The following is a 23,437-nucleotide window of genomic DNA, read 5'->3' as shown; positions in this document are numbered from 1 at the left end:
TTTGACCTCTGACCTGGAACTTCCTTTCCTTGCATTCCAGATGACTTCCTGCCTTTCCTTTTCACGTCTCTCTATCATAAAAATCTATACGTATCCTCCTCACCCCAGATAGCCATGTTCCTTCAAGCTTGCTCATCCTATATGGAGGGTCTGATGTCTTCCAGGCAACAACAAAGGATAAAGTAGGGGTTAGAAGGTGATGACACACATGTCCTCAGTGCAGCCATTTTGTTGTGGTCCAAATCTTTTTTTAAGGATCAAAACAAGCCTGGCCTCTTCGAGCTCTCATCTTGATCCAAAGCTATTGCCGAATTGATGAAGGGAAGAGACTGAATGAAGGAATTGTCTGCTGCCAATACCATTAATGGCTGCCTTGGCTTCTTTCCTGTAACCTCTGACCTGGAACTTCCTTTCCTTGCATTCCAGGCGACTTCCTGCCTTTCCTTTTCACGTCTCTCTATCAAAAAAACCTCACCCCTAATAGCCCATGTTCCTTCAAGCTTGCTGATCCTATATGGAGGGTCTGATGTCTTCCAGGCAACAACAAAAGATAAAGTAGGGGTTAGAAGGTGATAACACACATGTCCTCAGTGCAGCCATTTTGTTGTGGTCCACATCTCTTTTTTTAAGGATCAAAGCAAGCCTGCACTCCATGCGTAGCACACCCCTGAACTCCATGCGTAGCTCACCCCTGAACCCTGCACTCCATGCATAGCACACCCCTGAACCCTGCACTCCATGCGTAGCACACCCCTGAACCCTGCACTCCATGCGTAGCACACCCCTGAACCCTGCACTCCATGCGTAGCTCACCCCTGAACCCTGCACTCCATGCATAGCACACCCCTGAACCCTGCACTCCATGCGTAGCACACCCCTGAACCCTGCACTCCATGCGTAGCACACCCCTGAACCCTGCACTCCATGCGTAGCACACCCCTGAACCCTTATTCAAGTTCTCATCTTGATCCAAAGCTATAGCCGAATTATTTAAGGGAAGAGACTAATAGAAGGAATTGTCTGCTGCCAGTACCATTGATGGCCACCTTGGCTTCTTTCCTGTAACCTCTGACCTGGAACTTCCTTTCCTTGCATTCCAGACGACTTCCTGCCTGTCCTTTTCCCGTCTCTATCATAAAAATCTATACGTATCCTCCTCACCCTTGATAGCCATGTTCCTTCAAGCTTGCTGATCCTATATGGAGGGTCTGATGTCTTCCTGGGCAACAACAAAAGATAAAGTAGGGGTTAGAAGGTGATGACACACATGTCCTCAGTGCAGCCATTTTGTTGTGGTCCACCTTTTTCTTTTTTTCAAGGATGAAAACAAGCCTGGCTTCCTCGAGCTCTCATCTTGATCCCTAGCTATAGCGGAATTGATGAAAGGAGGAGACCCCCTATGACCCAGGACTTCCTGAAACCCCCCCTGTTTTGCCAGCAGGACTACAATTCCCAGAATTCTCTGCTCTGCCTGCGGTACTACAAGTCCCAGGACTGTTTCCTGTAAGAGGTAAAAAAAAATAGTCAGATATTTTTTATTGGTGTTTCTACTATTATTATTATTATTAAATGCCGTCAAGTCAATGTTGACTGGCACCCACATGGATGGTGTTTATCCATCACCCTCTTCACCCGCTTTCCATCATATTACTCTTTCAGCTTCCATTCTCACAATTGCGGATAATTTTTTTTAAGTACCTCTTTTAGGCTTTTATGTACACACAGCCTGCTTTGACTGCAAAAATAAAATGCGGCAAAATATGGCTCTTTAACAACCATAATGGTGCGTCTAAGCGTGCACGTTTTTTGCACATTCCTGTTCGGTACGTTTAGGCCAGATCATTCATTTCTCAATGCATTTATTACGTTTTCCGTAACCAAATAAGGCACATAGGAAATGGATGGAAGGGGACAAAAGATCACTAAATGGCGGACCGCGGTCCAAGTTACTGTCCTATTCGGACTGCCGCGGTCCAGCTTTTTAGAAGCCTTTTCTACCCATTGCCGTCACTCTGTAATCATCACAGAGCCGACAGAAGGAGGCAGGACAGTTCTGGATGGAGGGCGGGAGCTGCCCAAGGTTAACAAGCAGGGGGGGGGGGTGTGGAGCTGAGGCTTTTTAACATGGGGGGTCTGAGCATATTAAAGTGGGGGGATCAGGGCATTGAAGTGGGGGTAGCTGAGGACATTGATGTGGGGGGAGCTAAGGACATTAAAGTAGGGGAGCTGAGGACTGTAATGTGGGGGGGGGGGGGGGCTGAAGACATTACAGTGGCAGGAGCTGAGGATTGGACTGAGGGGGGGGGGCTGAGGACATTTAAGTGGGGGGGGGCTGAGGACATTTAAGTTGAAGGAGCCTCAAGACTGTTATGTTGTGGGATGATGACATTAAAGTGGGGGGAGCTATGGACATTGAAGTGGGGGGGAGCTGAGGACATTGATGTGGGGGAGCTAAGGACATTAAAGTAGGGGAGCTGAGGACTGTAATGTGGGGGGGGGGGGGGCTGAAGACATTACAGTGGCAGGAGCTGAGGATTGGACTGAGGGGGGTTGGCTGAGGACATTTAAGTGGGGGGGGGGCTGAGGACATTTAAGTTGAAGGAGCCTCAAGACTGTTATGTTGTGGGATGATGACATTAAAGTGGGGGGAGCTATGGACATTGAAGTGGGGGGGAGCTGAGGACATTGATGTGGGGGGAGCTAAGGACATTAAAGTAGGGGAACTGAGGACTGTAATGTGGGGGGGCTGAAGACATTACAGTGGCAGGAGCTGAGGACTGGAATGTGGGGGGGGGGGGCTGAGGACATTAAAGTGGGGTGCTTAGGACTGTATTGTGAGGGGGCTGAGGATTGTAATGTGGGGAGGCTGAGGACATTAAAGTTGGAGGAGCCTTGAGACTGTGATGTAGTGGGATAAAACATTAAAGTGGGGGGCTCAGGGCATTGAAGTGGGGGAGCAGAGGACTGTAATGTGGGGGGGGGACTGAGGACATTACAGAGGCAGGAGCTGAGGACTGGAATGTGGGGGGCTGAGAACATTAAAGTGGGATGCTTAGGACTGTATTGTGAGGGGGCTGAGGATTGTAATGTGGGGGGGGGGGGCTGAGGACAATAAAGTGGGGGGCCTGAAAACTGTAATGTGGGGGGGGGGCCTGAGGACATAAAAGTGAGGGGGTGAAGACTGTAATGCGGGGGGGGGGCTGAGGACATTAATGTGGAGGGGGGCTGAGGACATTAATGTGTGGGGGGGGGGCAGAGGACTGTAATGTGAGGAGGCTGAGGACATTACATTTGGGGGGGACAGAGGACTGTGATGGGGGGGCTGAGGGCATTAAAGTGGAGAGGTCTCTAATGTTGAGGGGTGAAGGCTTAGGACATTAAAGTGGGGAGGCTGAGGGCAGTGATGTTGGGGGGCTGAGAAATGTAAAGTGGGGGACAATTAGGACAGTAATGTGAAGGGGCTGAGAAATGTAAAGTGGGGGATGATGTAAATAGGGGCAGAGGACAGTACTGTTGGGGGGGTTGAGGTCAAGGAAGTGTAAGAACACCGCTGTGAAAGGGGTGAAGGGGGTGATGTAAAGGGGGATCTGAGGACACTCAAGAGGGGATGTGAAGGGGGAAGGGACTGTGATTTGCAGTGGGGACTGAGGACGCTGATGTAAGAATAGGCTCAGATCTGTGCATTTGCATTAGGTGCACACATCATGGGTAGGTCAGCCCATTTTAATGGGCTGAACTACCCACAACAAGAAACACAGAAAAAGAAGACCTTGACCTTTTTTCCAAAACAGGACCACATCAAGCCGCATTGGGGCTGCAGCACCATGCAGTTTGGCGCATTCGAAAATACACCCCTGGTTCCGACATGATATTCGGACCTCTGCTGAAAGAATATTTTACTGACCAGACCTCGGTGAATTTTAATTCAATACCCCTGCTGTAGCTAATAAAACAATTTTCGCATGTGGACGCCTCGAGTTTCCAGATGCCTAATTCTGCTAAATCCATAGTCTGGGATATGGAAGACTCTCATAGCTTGTGCACCGAGACCTCACCTCCTTTGCCCAACCCGAACAGGCGTTGTTTTCTTGTTGCATGGTGTTGACATTTTCTGGCTCCTGAATAAATGGATGCCCTTTGCTGAGTTTTCACTGTTGTGCCTGTTTTTTTCTTCTGCCACGTTGATTAGTGAGGTCTACAGAAACCTCACTATTGTTGGTGCCAGTGGGAGGAACACTGCCCCATCGTTTGTGTCAGTGGAAGGACCAGTGCCCCATTGTTGGTGTCAATGGCAGAAATAATGCCCTAAGGGCTGGATACAGGCAAGTAAAGGGTCGCAGTTTGAAGACCACTGACCTAGCCAATAGGCCTGGTGGACCCCTCTCCATAAGATTAGCCAGTTCTAGGTGGGGGGTTCTCCTGAAGAAAGACACCCCAAGGAAGGGGAAGAAGGAACCCGATTGCCACTCATTCTCCTCCTAGACCTCAGGGTAGACCTAAGATCTACATCATCCATCCTCAGTAAACAGGGAACACATATATAAGTGTAGAGACACACAGTGGAGAGCAAAATAAAAGGGGCCAGGAAGAGACAACCAGCTTCTGATGACGTAAGAAGAGAAGATGGTGATCCTGCCAGTAACACACTCCTTGTCCTAGGAAGACAACGCTCACTCGCTTTACTACATCTTTGAAGGAGGAGTGTTGTTGAATTAGGTCAGGAAGTGTGTTAGGACTACAGAGCACCTCCTACTCTCCATGGCATGGGGGAGGTGTTTTATAGTCTACAGCAGGGGTCTCCAAACTATGGCCCAGGGACCAGATGCATCCATTTGCCTGATTTTATGCAGCCCCTGGGGCACTATTTCATCCATTGATGCCAGCAATGGGGCATAAATAACCCTCAGTAATACCAACAATGGGGCACAATTCCTCCCAATGACACCAACGATGGGGCACAATTCCTCCCAATGACACCAAAGATGGGGCACAATTTTTCCCAATGACGGGATACATTCCTCCCTTGACACCAACAATAAGGGCCCAATGACACCAATAATGAGACATAATTCTTCCCAATGACACCAATGATGAGGCACAGTTTCTCCCAATGACACCAATGATGGAACACAATTCCTCCCAATGACACCAATGATGGGGAACAATTTCTACCAATGACACCAATAATGAGGCCCAATTCCTCTCAATGACACCAACAATGAGGCCCAATGACACCAATGATGGGACATAATTACTCCCACTGACACTCAAAATGGGGCATTGATTTTTTCCCACTACCTTTGGGGGCCTTTTCTACTCCCAATGGCCACAGTCTGCCCCCCTAAAGTCTGAAGGACAGTAAACTTGCCCTTTGTTTTAGAAGGTTTTTAAGACCCCTGGTCTACAGTGAAGAACTGGACAGTGCTGTGTGCATCATAAGGAGGCATCTGGCACCCAGTGACCTCAGAATGAAGATGTCCGCACAGGACCTCCATGCAGAGGATTACAACAAGACAACTATGGATCTTCTAGGCAGGTGAGTATCTGAATGAAGGAGAATCCAGCCTAGGGTTTACATACACTTTAATCTATTATGGGATTGGGATGACATTTCCTTCTAACATTATTCAACTTGGTTCAAATTCTTGTTCACTTTACGTTCATAAACGAATTGCCCTAGAAAAGTATAAATTAGGAGGAACTACGCATAATATAGTGTACATTGTCCTATGTCTAATCACCATAATAAGACTAGACTCTGTGATAAAATATGTGGGTTTTGTCCATCTTGGGGTTTTTGAATAAATAGTTGAGGTCAATGGGTGTAGCAAATTTGGCGACCCTCCACATTGCCAAATGCATGATAGCTCTTCCAGTGGGTTTCATCTGTCCAGCATCTTCATTCTATCTGGTGGGTCCAGAAGAACATATATATGTATCAGGACTGGAACATTGTATAATTACGTAAATTTTTATCTCCAGCTGCAGAGACCATTTTGAAAGGAATTACCTTACTTAAGATCAGGCCAATTGATTCTGGTTTCCCATGATGATCGAAGAGGAGAGTGACATGACTAAGCAGATATTAAACCTTACCCTAGAAATCATGTATCTTCTTACTGGAGAGGTGAGGAGGATTCTGGGAGGTCACATGACATCACTCTTATCTCTAATATTAAAATACAGACCTGACCGGAGAGGTGAGGAGGATTCTGGGAGGTCACATGACATCACTCTTATCTCTATTAATAAAACACAGACCTGACCAGAGAGGTGAGGAGGATTCTGGGAGGTCACATGACATCACTCTTATCTCTATTAATAAAACACTGACCTGACCGGAGAGGTGAGGAGGATTCTGGGAAGTCACATGACATCACTCTTATCTCTATTAATAAAACACAGACCTGACCGGAGAGGTGAGGAGGATTCTGGGAGGTCACATGACATCACTCTTATCTCTAGTAATAAAACACTGACCTGACCGGAGAGGTGAGGAGGATTCTGGGAGGTCACATGACATCACTCTTATCTCTATTAATAAAACACAGAGCTGACCGGAGAGGTGAGGAGGATTCTGGGAGGTCACATGACATCACTCTTATCTCTATTTATAAAACACAGACCTGACCGGAGAGGTGAGGAGGATTCTGGGAGGTCACATGACATCACTCTTATCTCTATTTATAAAACACAGACCTGACCAGAGAGGTGAGGAGGGTTCTTGGAATGCTATAGTGAAATTCTGATTTCATGTCTTTCAATGGCAGGACTACATAGTGGTGAAAACATCTGGTGATCGTGTAACCCCCAGAAGCCCTCATCATGTATTAGGAGGATTGAACGGGAGTCAGAGCCGAAACATGGAGCCTTTATCTCCCTCCCTGATACTTGAGAAGAACGACAAGAAGATTCTGGAAGTCACCCAGAAGATCATTGAGCTGCTGACGGGAGAGGTGAGTGGTGCCGGGAATTCTGGGACATTATCCAGTAACAGACAAGGGATGTGTCTGGATGGTGACTGTATCATTGTGTGTGTCAGGTTCCTATAAGGTGTCAGGATGTCACGGTCTATTTCTCTATGGAGGAGTGGGAGTATATAGAAGGACACAAGGATCTCTACAAGGACGTCATGATGGAGCCTCACCAGACCATCACTTCACCAGGTAAAAAGAGATTTTCACTTTCTGTAAAGAATTGAGGAACATGGAGGGTCCACCTATAATCCCTATAATCTAATAAGGACATGTATGTGTTTCTTTTTACAGATGGAGTTAATATCAGGAAAACATTGGAGGGATGTTCTATTTCATCTCCATATTGTGAAACAGTTGATAATTACATTCACAGAGACTGTCCAGGAGAAAATTCTATGTCTCCAAATATTCATTCAGAACTTCATGATGCCGAAGGATCTCTTGCTTTCCCAAGTCCCAAGGAAACTCCTTCTAATAAATTCCATACAGATAACCAAAATCTCCATCCAGGACTTCACAGTGTGGCACCAAATCCATCTAAACCCAAGAAATCTTCTCAAGCTAAATCACACACTCTTGCCCCAAATCCAAAACTTAGATCAAAGAAAACCTCGAACCCTCAGAGATTGTCTCAAATGGAACTTGTATCCATTGGCCACATTTACAAAGCTCACAAAGCGTTTTGCTGCCCCGAATGCGGAAAATGTTTCCCAAAGAAAACCGATCTCGTTAGACACCTAAGAAGTCACACGGGAGAACGCCCGTTTTCTTGCACCGAGTGCAAGAAAAGTTTTACCCAGAGTGCCCACCTCACCCGGCATCAGAGAATCCATGCAGGTGTGAAGCGATTTGCGTGTTCTGAATGTGGAAAGTGTTTTTCGGAAAAGTCTGACGTTGTCCGGCATCAGAAGGTCCACCTATGGAAGAAGCCGTCGCCGTGTTTTGAGCATAATAATAGTTTTACGGTGATAAATATAGGGGACTTCAATGGACCTCAGAACAGTCCAGTATAGAAAATCAGCTCCTTTTTTGATTTACCTAAATTTCTTAGGAGAACCCTGAAGGCTCATTCTAGTTAAATGAGCTTTCCAAATGTGAAGAGGTTCTACACCAAATAATTGCATTTACAGCATTGCTTGCTATGAATAAGGTGAGGGTTATGCAGAAATAGCAAGTAGCTAACAAGGGAGCTGAGCTGGCCCTCAAAGATCCTGATGACTGGGCAACCAGTGGTCATTTTCCCTGGGTGACCATGAAGGTCCACTCTGGTTAAATGAGCTTCCAGTTATAAAAGGTTCTTTACACCAATGCAATGCATTTATAGCATTGCAACGAGTAAGTTGAGGGTTCTGCAGAAGTAACTAACAAGGTCGCTGAGCTGGTCTTCAAAGATCCTGTTGCCTGATTACTGGGCAACAAGTGGTCATGGCCTCTGGATGACCGTGAAGACTAAAGCCCCGTACACACGCAACCATTATCGGCCGACCGATCGTCCGTCTTTTGTCCAGAGTGGTGTTTGTTGGTTGGAATGGGCCTAGACTGCACACAAATTTTCTCGCCCAACAAAAATCTACTTCAGAAGTGATGTCATGTGTTGGGTTGCTTTCTTTGTGTTCTTTCTTCTCTGAGCATGCCCAGACTTGCTCATAAGATTTTTCCCTGTCGAAATCTGTACTGACTGCACAAAAATCGGCCGTGTTTTGACGGCGGACAAAACTTTTATAGCCTGCACACCAGATTTTTTTCGGCCGAAAAGTCGGAGTTGGTTGTCGGAAGCTTCATACTAACAAGCCGAAAATCTGCAGATCGGTCGTCGGACGAAAATTCCCTGCCGATTTTCAACGCGTGTACGAGGCTTTACACTGGTTAAGTGAGCTTCAGTAATGTGAAAAGGTTTTATACCAGTTCATTACATTTATAGCATTACCGTGAATAAGATGAGGGTTCTGCAAAAATAACAAGTAGCTAACAAAGAAGCTGAGCTGCTCTTCAAAGATCCAGTTGGCTGATGACTGGGCAACAAGTGGTCTTTTTTCCAAGATGTTCATGAAGGCCCACTTTGGTAAAAGATCCTGTTGCCTAATGAGACTTGGCAACAAGTGGTCATGTTCCTTGGATGACTGTGAAGGCCCACTCTAGTTAAAAGATCCTGTTGCCTAATGACTTGTCAACAAGTGTTCATATTCCCTGGATGACCATGAAGGTTAAATGAGCTTCCATAATGTTAAAAAGTTCTTCACCAATTTATTACATTTATAGTATTGCAATGAGTTAGTTGAGGGTTCTGCAGAAGTAAGTAACAAGGGAGCTGAACTGGTCTTCAAAGATCCCCATTGCCTGATGACTGGCCAACAAGTGGTCTTGTTCCCTGGATGACTGTGAAGGCCTACTTTGGTTAAATGTGCTTCTATAATGGTAAAAGGTTCTACACACCATTACATTTATAGCATTGCAGTGAGGAAGTTGAGGGTTTTCCAGAAGTAACTAACAAGGGAACTGAGCTGGTCTTCAAAAATCCTGTTGCCTGATGACTGAGCAGCAAGTGGTCATGTCCCCTGGATAGCAGAAGGGTAGGAACTCCTTCAAGGTTAAATAAATTTGCACTTGATGAACCACAAGTCCTCTATGTATCTTGTCCCCCCCAGCTGGTCATCGGACAAAAGGGTCTGTAACCATCACTCAAGTTTGATGCCTTGTCATCAGTAGTTGGGGTAACTCCATGGAACTAAACTTAAGGGTGCGTTCTTGTAAGGTCGTAATATTAAAATGAAAAATTCTTACTAACAACTTTTAGAAATGTTTATCACACGGTTGAGAAAACCTCTTTGTTTTGTCTTTGCAAACGCAATTGCATGATGTATTATTTTTTTATTTTTAATAACCCAACTAATACATAAAGTTAAGCCTTTGTAGATTTGGAGTGCATATAAAGTTTCTCCTTGTGTTGGGTTAAGACTCTGACTAGCTAGCTGTTCTTAATGCCATTAGGAGATGCTGGTCTTTAGAAAGCCTTCGCATAGGTCTCCTAGTGCATTCCATTGTGATTCTAATAAATCCATTGCTCAAGCCCTGAAGAAGGGGGGAGGATCCCCCTGAAATGCGTTGGCTGTATTCATGCTCTTAACCAATAAACATTTCAAAATGACCTTCAATTGATACAAACCTTTTGTACTAGGTGCTTCTCAGTACACATCCAAGAGTAAACCAAAATTGAGTCATTGTCAGCCAATTACCCCAGCCATTGCCATATGAACACATTTCAGTCCGACACACCAGATACTCAACACTCTTCTGTTTTGGGGTACCCTCAAATTCTCATGTCTGCTGCTTCACTGCCACCTTTGCCTCTAAGGTACATATAAAGGTATGTTCTTGGCAAGGCAAAGGCACTAATTGGTTTTCAGGTGGACCTGCATGGCTGACATTCATTTTTGACTATAGGATGTATAAAGTCACCACACATTCTGTATAACATGTGAGGGACTGATTTGTATCTTTAGGATATTTTTGTGAAGACTTTAATCTTGCCTTATTTGTATCCTGTAAGGTTCTATCCATTTCTAAATGCCCTATGGTGCCCAATGAGAGTACATAACCACTTTCTGATAAAATACAAATATATATATATTTTCCCAGACAAGTCCTCAATCTCCAGTATAAAATATACTGCATGTTTCAATTACTGTAGGCTACCAATGGTTACAACACCCAAGTATAAGTTGTCAGTGCCTGGTGTCCACTACGAAGTATATTAATAACCTTTGCCTTTGAGCTGGAAAGACAATGTCTTTATCTCCCCCCCTCCAATATCTCTATAGTATTCCAAAATATCTGAAACTCAAGAAATTGAAGACCCAACCTCATCCCTTCAACACCTAAAATAACATTATAGCAAAAACTTAGTTTTTAAGAAGGAATGAGGACTTTGCTGGATCCACTTTTCTGGACGCAAACATCTCTCCCCCCTCCGATATCTCTATAGTATTCCAAAATATCTGAAACTCAAGAAATTGAAGACCCAACCTCATCACTTAAAAACTAAGTTTTTGCTATATTGTTATTTTAGGTGTTGAAGAAGGAAAGAGGACTTTACTGGATCCACTGTTCTGGAAGCAAACATCTCCCCCCTCCTCCGATATCTCTATAGTACCAAAATATCTGAAACTCAAGAAATGGAAGACCCAACCTCATCCCTTCAACACCTAAAAGAACAATATAGCAAAAACTTAAGCCACGTACACACGCGTCGAAAATTGGCAGGGAATTTTCGTCCGACGACCGATCTGCCGATTTTCGGCTTGTTAGTATGATGCTTCCGACAACCAACTCTTTTTTTCGACTCGACTTTTCGGCCGAAAAAAATCTGGTGTGCAGACTATAAAATTTTTGTTGGCCGTCAACACAACGGCCGATTTTCGTGCAGTTAGTACAGATTTCGACAGGGAAAAATCTGATGAGCAAGTCTGGGCATGCTCAGTGAAGAAAGAACACAAAGAAAGCAAACCAACACATGACATCACTTCTGAAGTAGAATTTTTTGGGCGAGAAAATTCGTGTGCAGTCTAGGCACATTCCAACCAACAAAACACAACTCTGGACAAAAGACGGACGATCGGTCGGCCGATAATCGTTGCGTGTGTACGGGGCTTTAGTTTTATTGGATTGGGTACACTTTCACAGAGGAACATCACTAATCTATTATGAAATAATCAGATCCCAGCCATCCTCTCCCACCCTTCCCCAATACCTTGATTATGACAAAAAAAATGTCCTCTTCATTCTCTACCTCTTGTCTAAGGGCCACCCCAGGTTATCACAGTGGGAGCTGGTATGCCCCCCCCCCTCTTCATCCCACCCACTTATCCTCCTTCCAGCTCTTCCCAAAAATATTGATATTCCCTATAGATTTCCTCTTATCCTTCATTAACTACTCAAGTGTAGTTGCACAGTTCGGAGATTTTTTCTTAATTGTTTTTGAAGTAACAGGAACGCCAGGCCTTATTGTTTGCACGTGTGCTCCACTCATATGTACTCCCATTTCCCTAATTGGACTGTTGTTCCATTAAACTGTTTCTCTAAAGACTGTAACTCTATGTAACTGATACTGGACATGTTAAATTATAAAAAAAGCAAAAAAAAAAATAGAAGAGATGAGTTTTTTTTGGAGAGATCGGAGGAGGTGGATCTAGTGTCTACACAGAAAGCTCATTTATGTATATACTTAAGCCCCGTACACACGCGTCGAAAATTGGCATTGTTAGTATGATGCTTCCGACAACTAACTCCGACTTTTCGGCCGAAAAAAATCTGGTGTGGAGACTATAAAATTTTTGTTGGCCGTCAACACAATGGCCGATTTTCGTGCAGTCAGTACAGATTTCGACAGGGAAAAATCTGATGAGCAAAGTCTGGGCATGCTCACTGAAGAAAAACACAAAGAAAACAAACCAAAACATGACATCACTTCTGAAGTAGAATTTTGTTGGCCGAGAAATTCGTGTGCAGTCTAGGCACATTCCAACCAACAAAACACAACTTGGACAAAAGTCGGACGATCGGTCGGCCGATAATCGTTGCGTGTGTACGGGGCTTTACTGTAAAGAACAAGGTGTCCCTCAAACTGGGGTGAACAATGAGAAGAATAAAAAGCTAGTGTATAAATTTAGGTAAGGCGGTAAAAAAATGGCAAACTAATATGTCAACTAGGGTGAACAAAGATGAGAATTGTTTAAGTGGTCAATCCACCCGGAACTTTTCTGTGTTTGAAGAGTTCTAAAAATTAAACCACCCAACAGTCTTATCTTTCAGATACCCTATTGATGAGATGTCTTCATTAAGTTTCCAGGTCTGCTCAGCTGCTGTGCAAATTAGTGATCGACCGATATCGGTTTTTCGTTGCCGATACCGGATATTTTGGCCATTGCATATCGGTTATGGGCCGGTATTTTCGTACATTTAAAAAAATATATTTTTTTTTATTTTTATCACTTGACAGGTACTGTTGTGGAGAGATCTGGGGGTAAAAGACCCCCAAACCCCTCTGCACTTAAAAGCATTCAAAACTCTGTTGGCCCTGGGGGTTATTACTGCTTGTTGCGGTGATGGCATTACCACTGAATGATGCTTTCTGTCATTGTTTCTAATGTTGATGTTTTAAAAATTTTCAATAAAAATTGTAGCCTCAGTTTCCTGTTCTTAGCTGAGTGGTACCCGGTGTGGTCTTCTGCTGTAGACCATCTGCTTCAAGCTTGGAGGTGTTGAGCGTTCTGAGATGGTATTCTGCATACCTTGGATGTAACGAGCGGTTATTTGAGTTCCTGTTGTCTTTCTATCATCGGAATGTATGTACTGTTATCTATAATTTTATTTTAACTTCAAACTTGTGGTATAAGTGTTAGGTTAGTGAAGCACTCAGAAATATGGTTAATTACATTATTATGAAACTTTTTTTATATTATCAACAGTAAAAGACAAGAGAGCAATATACATCGCAGTTCATCCAAATATACAAAGGAACAGGGAATATAAAAAGGTAAAATACTTTGCAAGCTTAGCCCAGAACTGATACTGCAGACATTCCTTTAACTCGCATTTGACTAAATGATATTTTCCCCAGGTTTTCTTCTGCTCATGTACTGGCACGAAAAATCCACGATTAGTTCTCCGATTAGCAAATATGCCGTTTCTCTCATTGACACTTACACTGTGTAGATGATAGGCCTGGGTAATATTTTGTGCCACGTTTACATGCTTTCTCAACATGTGTGCTTTCAAGTTTTTCTTGAGAAGACTAAGGCTACACTGAGGGCATTTCACCAATTTCCCATATACACTGGCTGTAGCCGGTGTGACTGGCAGTGCATATGGGTGTTCTACCACAGATGTGAGTGGCAGTGCATATGGGTGTTCTACCACAGATGTGGAGGACTGTGGTCTTGACGCTGGACAAGATGCAGCAGGTGGTGGTATCAGCACTGGAGAGGATGCAGCAGGTGGTGGTACCAGCACTAAAGAGGGTGCTTCAGGTGGTGGTATCTGCACTGGAGAGGGTGCCGCGGGTGACGGTTTCAGAGCTGCAGAACTTTCACACAGCGATAAATGCCTTTCCAGATCCACCCTGCGTATAATTGTTCTTTTACAGAGGTGGCAGTGATAATGTCCCACTGGCCGGCATGGTAGCCTGCACCGGCTTATGGTTTTCTGCACCCCTGAATGCTTCTTCAACATGTGTGCTTTCAAGTTTTTACTGGGAAAACGACGCCTACACTGAAGGCATTTCACAATTTCAACAAATTCTTTGGCTGTAGCCGGCACAGATGACAGTGCATATGTGTGTTCTACCACAGATGTGGAGGACTGTGGGCTTGACACTGTATAGGATGCAGAGGGTGGTGGTGGCGGCATCAGCACTGGAGAGGGTGCTGCGGGTGGTGGCATCAGCTCTAGAAAGGATGCTGCGGGTGGTGGCATCAGCTCTAAAAAGGATGCTGCGGGTGGTGGCATCAGCTCTAGAAAGGATGCTGCGGGTGGTGGCACCAGCCCTGGAGAGGATGCTGCGGGTGGTGGCACCAGCCCTGGAGAGGATGCTGCGGGTGGTGGCACCAGCCCTGGAGAGGATGCTGTGGGTGGTGGTGGTATCAGCTCTGGAGAGGATGCTGTGAGGGGTGGTGTCAGCTCTGGAGAGGGTGCTGCGGGTGGTGGAGGTATCAGCTCTGGAGAGGATGCTGCGGGTGGTGGCGGTATCAGCTCTGGAGAGGATGCTGCGGGTGGTGGCGGTATCAGCTCTGGAGAGGATGCTGTGCGTGGTATCAGCTCTGGAGACGATGCTGTGGGTGGTATCAGCTCTGGAGACGATGCTGTGGGTGGTGGCGGTATCAGCACTGGAGAGGATGCTGCGGGTGGTGGCGGTATCAGCACTGGAGAGGATGCTGCGGGTGGTGGCGGTATCAGCACTGGAGAGGATGCTGCGGGTGGTGGCGGTATCAGCTCTGGAGAGGGTGCTGCGGGTGGTGGCGGTATCAGCACTGGAGAGGGTGCTGCGGGTGGTGGCATCAGCACTGGAGAGGGTGCTGCGGGTGGTGGAGGTATCAGCACTGGAGAGGGTGCTGCGGGTGGTGGCGGTATCCGCTCTGGAGAGGATGCTGCAGGTGGTGGTATCTGCTCTGGAGAGGGTGCTGTGGGTGGTGGAGGTATCAGCACTGGAGAGGGTGCGGCGGGTGGTGGTATCAGCACTAGAGAGGATGCTGTAGATGGTGGTGGTATCAGCTCTGGAGAGGGTGGTGGTATCAGCTCTGGAGAGGGTGGTGGTATCAGCTCTGGAGAGGGTGCTGCGGGTGGTGGAGGTATCAGCACTGGAGAGGGTGCTGCGGCTGATGGTATCAGCACTAGAGAGGATGCTGTAGATGGTGGTGGTATCAGCTCTGGAGAGGGTGGTGGTATCAGCTCTGGAGAGGGTGCTGTGGGTGGTGGAGGTATCAGCACTGGAGAGGGTGCTGCGGGTGGTGGTATCAGCACTGGAGAGGGTGCTGCAGGTGGTGGTGGTATCAGCACTACAGAGGATGCTGTAGATGGTGGTGGTATCAGCTCTGGAGAGGGTGCAGTGGATGATGGGATCAGCTCTGGAGAGGGTGCTGTGGGTGGTGGAGGTATCAGCACTGGAGAGGGTGCTGCGGGTGGTGGTATCAGCACTGGAGAGGGTGGTGGTGGTGGTATCAGCACTAGAGAGGATGCTGTAGATGGTGGTGGTATCAGCTCTGGAGAGGGTGCAGTGGATGATGGGATCAGCTCTGGAGCGGATGCTGCGGGTGGCGCAGGGGGTGACGGTTTCAGCATTGCAGAAATTTCACACAACAATAAATGCCTTTCCATATCCACCCTGCGTATAATTGTTCTTTTACAGAGGTGGCAGTGATAATGTCCCACCGGCCGGCATGGTAGCCTGCACCGGCTTATGATTTTGTCTGTAAGAGAAATAAAATATTAATAAACTGCAATTAAAATATGACCAATTTATACAACTTTCTCAGAGTGCACATTTTAGACTTTAACTTACAAAAAACTACCCAACTATCCCCTATTATAAAACCGAAAGCTGTGGGCAGGAACCAAAACATAAACACAAAACAAAAGTTCTGCACTTGGGGCCTAAGAATATACATGCATCATATATACTAGGGGGAGTAGAACTGGGGAGTCAATAGTAAGGGTAGACTGATATTGTTTTCTCAGGGCCGATACCAATTTTCGGCCACCTTTCAAGCCAATAGTCGATAACAGGTGCCGATATTCTGTATATCACCGTCACTTGCCACCAGATGCAGCTTGTCACCGCCACCCGCCACCCAGATGCAGCTTGTTACCATCACCCGTCACCAGATGCAGTATGTCACTTGCCGCCGTCACCTACAACCCAGATGCAGCTTGTTACCGTCACCCGCCACCCAGATGCAGCTTGTTACCGTCACCCGCCACCCAGATGCAGCTCGTTACCGTCACCCGCCACCCAGATGCAGCTTGTTACCGACAACCGCCACCCAGATGCAGCTTGTTACCATCACCCGCCACCCAGAAGCAGCTTGTTACCAACAACCGCCACCCAGATGCAGCTTGTTACCATCACCCGCCACCCAGAAGCAGCTTGTTACCGACAACCACCACCCAGATGCAGCTTGTTACCGACAACCGCCACCCAGATGCAGCTTGTCACCATCACCTGCCACCCAGATGCAGCTTGTCACCTTCACCTGCCACCCAGATGCAGCTTGTCACCATCACCCGCCACCCAGACGTAGCTTGTCACCGTCACCCAGATGCCGCTTGTTACCGTCACCCGCCACCCAGATGCAGCTTGTCACCGTCACCCAGATGCAGCTTGTTAACGACAACTGCCACCCAGATGCAGCTTGTCACCATCACCTTCCACCCAGATGCAACTTGTCACCTTCACCTGCCACCCAGACACAGCTTGTCACCGTCACCCGCCACCCAGACGCAGCTTGTCACCGTCACCCAGATGCAGCTTGTTACCGTCACCCGCCACCCAGATGCAGCTTGTCACCATCACCTGCCACCCAGATGAAGCTTATTACTGTCACCCGCCACCCAGATGCAGCTTGTCACCATCACCTGCCACCCAGATGAAGCTTATTACTGTCACCCGCCACCCAGATGTAGCTTGTTACCGTCACCTGCCACCCAGATGTAGCTTGTTACCGTCACCTGCCACCCAGATGCAGCATGTCACTTGCCTCGGTCACCTGTCACCCATATGCAGCTTATCGCTACTTACACTACTTCTGGCAGCCTCTCCCCAGCGCCGTCCGAGCGGGTAAACTTCCCCATGCGGGTGGGCAGGCGGTGAGAGAGGACATAACTATCTCTCTGCTCGCCCGTGGCTGCAGCTCGGTCAAGAGCAGCCTTTGCGGCCCTGCTGTAGGTGGGCAGGGAGAGATGATGTTGTCTCTCTGCTGCCAGGTCTACCACTGACAGAGATTGTGCCGCCCAGGGACAGGGGGAGGAGGTCTGACCAATATCAGTAACTTTCTGACGATACCAATTATTTGAAAAATGTGAATAATCAGTCGACCCCTAGTCATTGGTGGAGAAGGATCTGGGGGAATCAATGGGGGAGAAGGATCTGGGTGTTCTGGTGGATCATACGCTTAATAATAGCATGCAATGCCAAGCTATGTTTTCCAAAGCAAGCAAAGTCCTTTCTTGTATTAGGAGAGGTATGGACTCCAGAGAGAGAGATATCTCTTTGCCCCTGTACAAATCATTAGTAAGACCCCATCTGGAATATGCAGTTCAGTTTTGGGCACCAGTTCTCAAAAAGGATATCGGGGAACTGGAGAAAGTGCAGAGAAGGGCAACCAAACTGATAAGAGGCATGGAGGAGCTCAGCTATGAGGAAAGATTAGAGGAACTGAATTTATTCTCTCTAGAGAAGAGGAGATTAAGGGGGATATGATCTCCATGTATATACACTGCTCAGAAAGTTAAAGGAACACTTTTTAAATCAGAGTACAGCATCAAGTCAATTAAACTCCTGGGATCTTGCTATGGTCAGTTAAGTAGCAGAGGGGGGTTGTTGATCAGTTTCAGCGGTTTTGGTGTTAATGAAATTAATAGACAACAATGAGACACCCTCCAAACAGTAGCATGAGGAGATAGCTGGACCCTATAGAGCTTACACAGGCAGTCCAAGATGGCAAATCAATACCTGCCATTGCCAGAAGGTTTGCTGTGTCTCCCAGCACAGTTTTAAGAGCATGGAGGAGATTCCAGGAGACAGGCAGTTACAATAGGAGAGCTGGACAGGGCCGTAGAAGGCCCAGGAGAGCTGGACAGGGCCGTAGAAGGCCCAGGAGAGCTGGACAGGGCCGTAGAAGGCCCAGGAGAGCTGGACAGGGCCGTAGGAGGCCCAGGAGAGCTGGACAGGGCCGTAGGAGGCCCAGGAGAGCTGGACAGGGCCGTAGGAGGCCCAGGAGAGCTGGACAGGGCCGTAGGAGGCCCAGGAGAGCTGGACAGGGCCGTAGGAGGCCCAGGAGAGCTGGACAGGGCCGTAGGAGGCCCAGGAGAGCTGGACAGGGCCGTAGGAGGCCCAGGAGAGCTGGACAGGGCCGTAGGAGGCCCAGGAGAGCTGGACAGGGCCGTAGAAGGCCCAGGAGAGCTGGACAGGGCCGTAGAAGGTCCAGGAGAGCTGGACAGGGCCGTAGAAGGCCCAGGAGAACTGGACAGGGACGTAGAAGTTCCAGGAGAACTGGACAGGGCCGTAGAAGTTCCAGGAGAGCTGGACAGGGCCGTAGAAGGTCCTTAATCCATCAGCAGGACCGGTATCTGCTCCTTTGTGCAAGGAGGAACAAAATGAGCACTGCCAGAACCCTACAAAATGACCTACAGCAGGACACTGGTGTGAATGTCTCTGACCACACAATCAGAAACAGACTTCATGAGGGTGGCCTGAGGGCCCGACGTCCTCTAGTGGGCCCTGTGCTCATCGCATGGCACCATGGAGCTAGATTGGCATTTGCCATTGAACACCAGAATTAGCAGGTCCTCCACTGGCACCCTGTGCTTTTCACAGGTGAGAGCAGGTTCACCCTGAGCACATGTGACAGACGTGAAAGGGTCTGGAGAAGCCGTGGAGAACGTCATGCTGCCTGTAACATCGTTCAGCATGACCGGTTAGGTGGTGGGTCAGTGATGGTCTGGGGAGGCATATCCATGGGGGGGCGCACAGACCTCTACAGGCTAGACAATGGCACCCTGACTGCCATTAGGTATTGGGAGGAAATCCTTGGACCCATTGTCAGACCCTACACTGGTGCAGCGGTTCCTGGGTTCCTCCTGGTGCACCACAATGCCCGGCCTCATGTGGTGAGAGTATGCAGCCAGTTCCTGGAGGATGAATTAGAGCGGAGACTACGATCCAGGCCTTCTCGTCCGAAATCAGTGCCTGACCTCCCAAATGCTCTTCTGGAAGAATGGTCAAACCTTCTCATAGACACCTCCTAAACCTTGTGGACAGCCTTCCTAGAGGAGTTGAAGCTGTTATAGCTGCAAAGGGTGGGCCAACCCAATACTGAACCCTACGGGACTAAGACTGGAATGCCATTAAAGTTCATGTGTGTGTAAAGACAGGCGTCCCAATACTTTTGGCAATATAGTGTGTATGATTTTCAAAAAAGATGCAGGTTTAATGCCAACGTACCTTTGAACCGTAAAACTTTTTTGACGTGGAGATCCATGCGTGTCTCAGTCTTGGCCCTGTTAGTTGGCATGAAGGGAGGGCAAAAAAAAAAAAAAAAAGGACAATGAAACACGTATTGCATTTTTCCAACATAAATCTGATCACCAAAAATGTAAACTGATGAGAGCCCATTCACACTAGCGTGACTTGTGAGGCGACTTGTGTCACCCCAGGTCGCCCCAGGTTGCTTGACATAAAAAAGCAATGTTAATCAATCAGTGCCGTCTTAATTGGCACTACTGAAGTCGCTCCGACTTCAGAAAAGGGTCCTGTACTACTTTGAGGCGACTTGTGATCCGACTTGTCCCATAGACTTCAATGGGAGTCGCCTCCTTATCTTAATTGAAGCGACTTGTTATCAGACTTTCCAGGAAGAAGAAAGAGATTAGCCAGGCATTCCCCACATTGCAGCCATGCCTATATGGTATATATACTGTATATATATATATATATGTATATGTAATGGTTTATTTATTCCATTATCTCTGCTTGGTCTGTGCGAGTAGCACTGGTGGACACTGATTTGTGACACTGATACGTGGCACTGGTGGACACTGATTAGAGGCACTGATATGTGGCACTGGTGGACACTGATTCGTGGCACTGATATGTGGCACTGGTGGACACTGATTCGTGGCACTAATACGTGCCACTGGTGGACACTGATTCGTGGCACTGATACGTGGCACTGATGGACACTGATTCGTGTCACTAATATGTGGCACTGGTGGACACTGATTCGTGGCACTGATATGTGGCACTGGTGGACACTGATTTGTGGCACCGATACGTGGCACTGATGGACACTGATTCGTGGCACTGATATGTGGCACTGGTGGACACTGATTCGTGGCACTGGTGGACACTGATTCGTGGCACTGATATGTGGCACTGGTGGACACTGATTCGTGGCACTAATACGTGCCACTGGTGGACACTGATTCGTGGCACTGATACGTGGCACTGGTGGACACTGATTCGTGGCACTGATATGTGGCACTGGTGGACACTGATTCGTGGCACTGATATGTGGCACTGGTGGACACTGATTCGTGGCACTGGTGGACACTGATTTGTGGCACTGATACATGGCACTGGTGGACACTGATTCGTGGCACTGATATGTGGCACTGGTGGACACTGATTTGTGGCACTGATACATGGCACTGGTGGACACTGATTCGTGGCCCTGATATGTGGCACTGGTGGACACTGATTTGTTGCACTGATATGTGGCACTGGTGGACACTGATTTGTGGCACTGATACGTGGCACTGGTGGACACTGATTCATGGCACTGATATGTGGCACTGGTGGACACTGATTCGTGGCCCTGATATGTGGCACTGGTGGACACTGATTTGTTGCACTGATATGTGGCACTGGTGGACACTGATTCGTGGCACTGGTGGACACTGATACGTGGCACTGGTGGGCAATGAGAAAATGAGTAAAAAAAAAACAGAAAAGGGGAATTAGGTCACAACACATCATATTCTGATTGGCCAAATACAAAGTCATCTGTCATATAAGTCACGCAAAATAATTCACAAGTCGCGGTAAAAAATAGCTCCGACATGGGGCGACTTATGGTCGCGGCAGTGTGAACCGGCTCTAAATGGCAAAAAAAAAAAATCGTAGATCGCCACCATTACTAGTAAAAAAAAAAACAAAAACAATAAAAATGACAGAAATCTTTCCCGTAGTTAGTAAACGCAATAACTTTTGCGCAAACCAATCAAAATACGCCAAAATTTACCAAAAATATGTAGCAGAAAACAAATTGGCCTAAAATGTTAAAAATTTGGATTTTTACATTTTTTTGGGGGGATTTCATATAAAAAAAAAGTGAAAAATATTGTTTTTTTTTTTTTTATAAATTGTCGCTTTTTTTTTTTTTGTTTATAGCGCAAAAAGTAAAAATCGCACAGGTGATCAAATACCACCAAAAGAAAGCTCTGTTTGTGGGAAAAAAAGGACGTCCATTTCATTTGGGTACAGTGTCGCACGACCGCGCAATTGTCCGTTAAAGTAACGCAGTGCCGAATCGCAAAATAGGCCCCGGTCTTTAAGCAGCCAAATCCTCCGGGGCTTTTAGTGGCTAACGGACAATTGCGCGGTCGTGCGACGCTGTACCCAAATACAATTGATGTCCTTATTGTTCCCCACAAACAGAGCTTTCTTTTGGTGGTATTTGATCACCTGTGCGATTTTTATTTTTTGCGCTATAAAACAATAGTGATTAGTCAGAGCACAAGCTGATCAGTGGGTGCCGGCCAATGATTCACCGATCGGGATGATAGGAAAGAGCTCTGTCCTGTCAGCGGGGGATGTGCCGGGGGAATAAAATCCATCACATTTCTTAGTAAAAACCGCACACAGCGAACGCACCAAGCACTGTTAGGCACACAGTTAACCCTTTGACCCCCTTCACCCTATGTTAACCCTTTCCCAGCCAGTGTCATTAGTACAGTGACAGTGCATATTTTTTTAGCACCGATCACTGTATTAGTGTCACTGGTCCCCACAAAGTATCAAAAGTAGGGTATTGGGGGGGTGGAAGTGCCCAGTATTGGGGGGGTGCAGGTGCCCGGTATTGGGGGGTGCAAGTGCCCAGTATTAGTATTGGGGGGTGCAAGTGCCCGGTATTGGGGGGGGTGCAAGTGCCCAGTATTGGGGGGGTGCAAGTGCCCGGTATTGGGGGGGTGCAAGTGCCCGGTATTGGGGGGGGTGCAAGTGCCCAGTATTGGGGGGGTGCAAGTGCCCGGTATTGGGGGTGCAAGTGCCCGGTATTGGGGGGGTGCAAGTGCCCGGTATTGGGGGGGTGCAAGTGCCCGGTATTGGGGGGGTGCAAGTGCCCGGTATTGGGGGGGGTGCAAGTGCCCGGTATTGGGGGGGGGTGCAAGTGCCCGGTATTGGGGGGGGGGGTGCAAGTGCCCGGTATTGGGGGGGGTGCAAGTGCCCGGTATTGGGGGGGGTGCAAGTGCCCGGTATTGGGGGTGCAAGTGCCCGGTATTGGGGGGGGTGCAAGTGCCCGGTATTGGGGGGGGGTGCAAGTGCCCGGTATTGGGGGGGGGGTGCAAGTGCCCGGTATTGGGGGGGTGCAAGTGCCCGGTATTGGGGGGGTGCAAGTGCCGGTATTGGGGGGGTGCAAGTGCCCGGTATTGGGGGGGGGGGTGCAAGTGCCCGGTATTGGGGGGGGTGCAAGTGCCGGTATTGGGGGGGGTGCAAGTGCCCGGTATTGGGGGGGTGCAAGTGCCCGGTATTGGGGGGTGGAGGTGCCCGGTATTGGGGGGGTGCAAGTGCCCAGTATTAGTATTGGGGGGTGCAAGTGCCCGGTATTGGGGGGGTGCAAGTGCCCGGTATTGGGGGGGGGGGGGTGCAAGTGCCCGGTATTGGGGGGGGGTGCAAGTGCCGGTATTGGGGGGGGTGCAAGTGCCCGGTATTGGGGGGGTGCAAGTGCCCGGTATTGGGGGGTGGAGGTGCCCGGTATTGGGGGGGTGCAAGTGCCCAGTATTAGTATTGGGGGGTGCAAGTGCCCGGTATTGGGGGGGGTGCAAGTGCCCGGTATTGGGGGGGGTGCAAGTGCCCGGTATTGGGGGGGGTGCAAGTGCCCGGTATTGGGGGGGGTGCAAGTGCCCGGTATTGGGGGGGGTGCAAGTGCCCGGTATTGGGGGTGCAAGTCCCCGGTATTGGGGGGGTGCAAGTG

General features: G+C 47.9%; 2 protein-coding genes across 2 annotated transcripts in view; both read left to right on the top strand.

Moving 5' to 3' along the window:
- Positions 1-1,311: 1,311 nt before the first annotated feature.
- LOC309562996 (uncharacterized protein) overlaps positions 1,312-23,437 on the top strand; it is a 52,818-nt gene continuing 30,692 nt past the window's right edge. Inside the window, exons 1-3 of the mRNA XM_082267321.1 lie at positions 1,312-1,510; positions 5,989-6,127; positions 6,771-6,956. Of these exons, the coding sequence (XP_082123447.1) occupies positions 6,047-6,127; positions 6,771-6,956 (267 nt within the window). The 5' untranslated portion in view covers positions 1,312-1,510; positions 5,989-6,046. The remainder of the gene's footprint in view (positions 1,511-5,988; positions 6,128-6,770; positions 6,957-23,437) is intronic.
- LOC309562862 (uncharacterized protein) lies at positions 6,965-8,419 on the top strand. The gene is made up of 2 exons (XM_082267181.1): positions 6,965-7,166; positions 7,269-8,419. Exons 1-2 carry the CDS (start codon positions 7,082-7,084, stop codon positions 7,988-7,990), a joined length of 807 nt encoding a protein of 268 aa, XP_082123307.1. The 5' UTR covers positions 6,965-7,081; the 3' UTR covers positions 7,991-8,419.

This window comes from Pelophylax lessonae (assembly GCF_965119305.1).
Source record: "Pelophylax lessonae genome assembly, chromosome: 9".
Taxonomy (NCBI): domain Eukaryota; kingdom Metazoa; phylum Chordata; class Amphibia; order Anura; family Ranidae; genus Pelophylax; species Pelophylax lessonae.
Note: the sequence above shows the minus strand (reverse complement) of the source record. Positions and strands in the feature narration are given on the sequence as shown.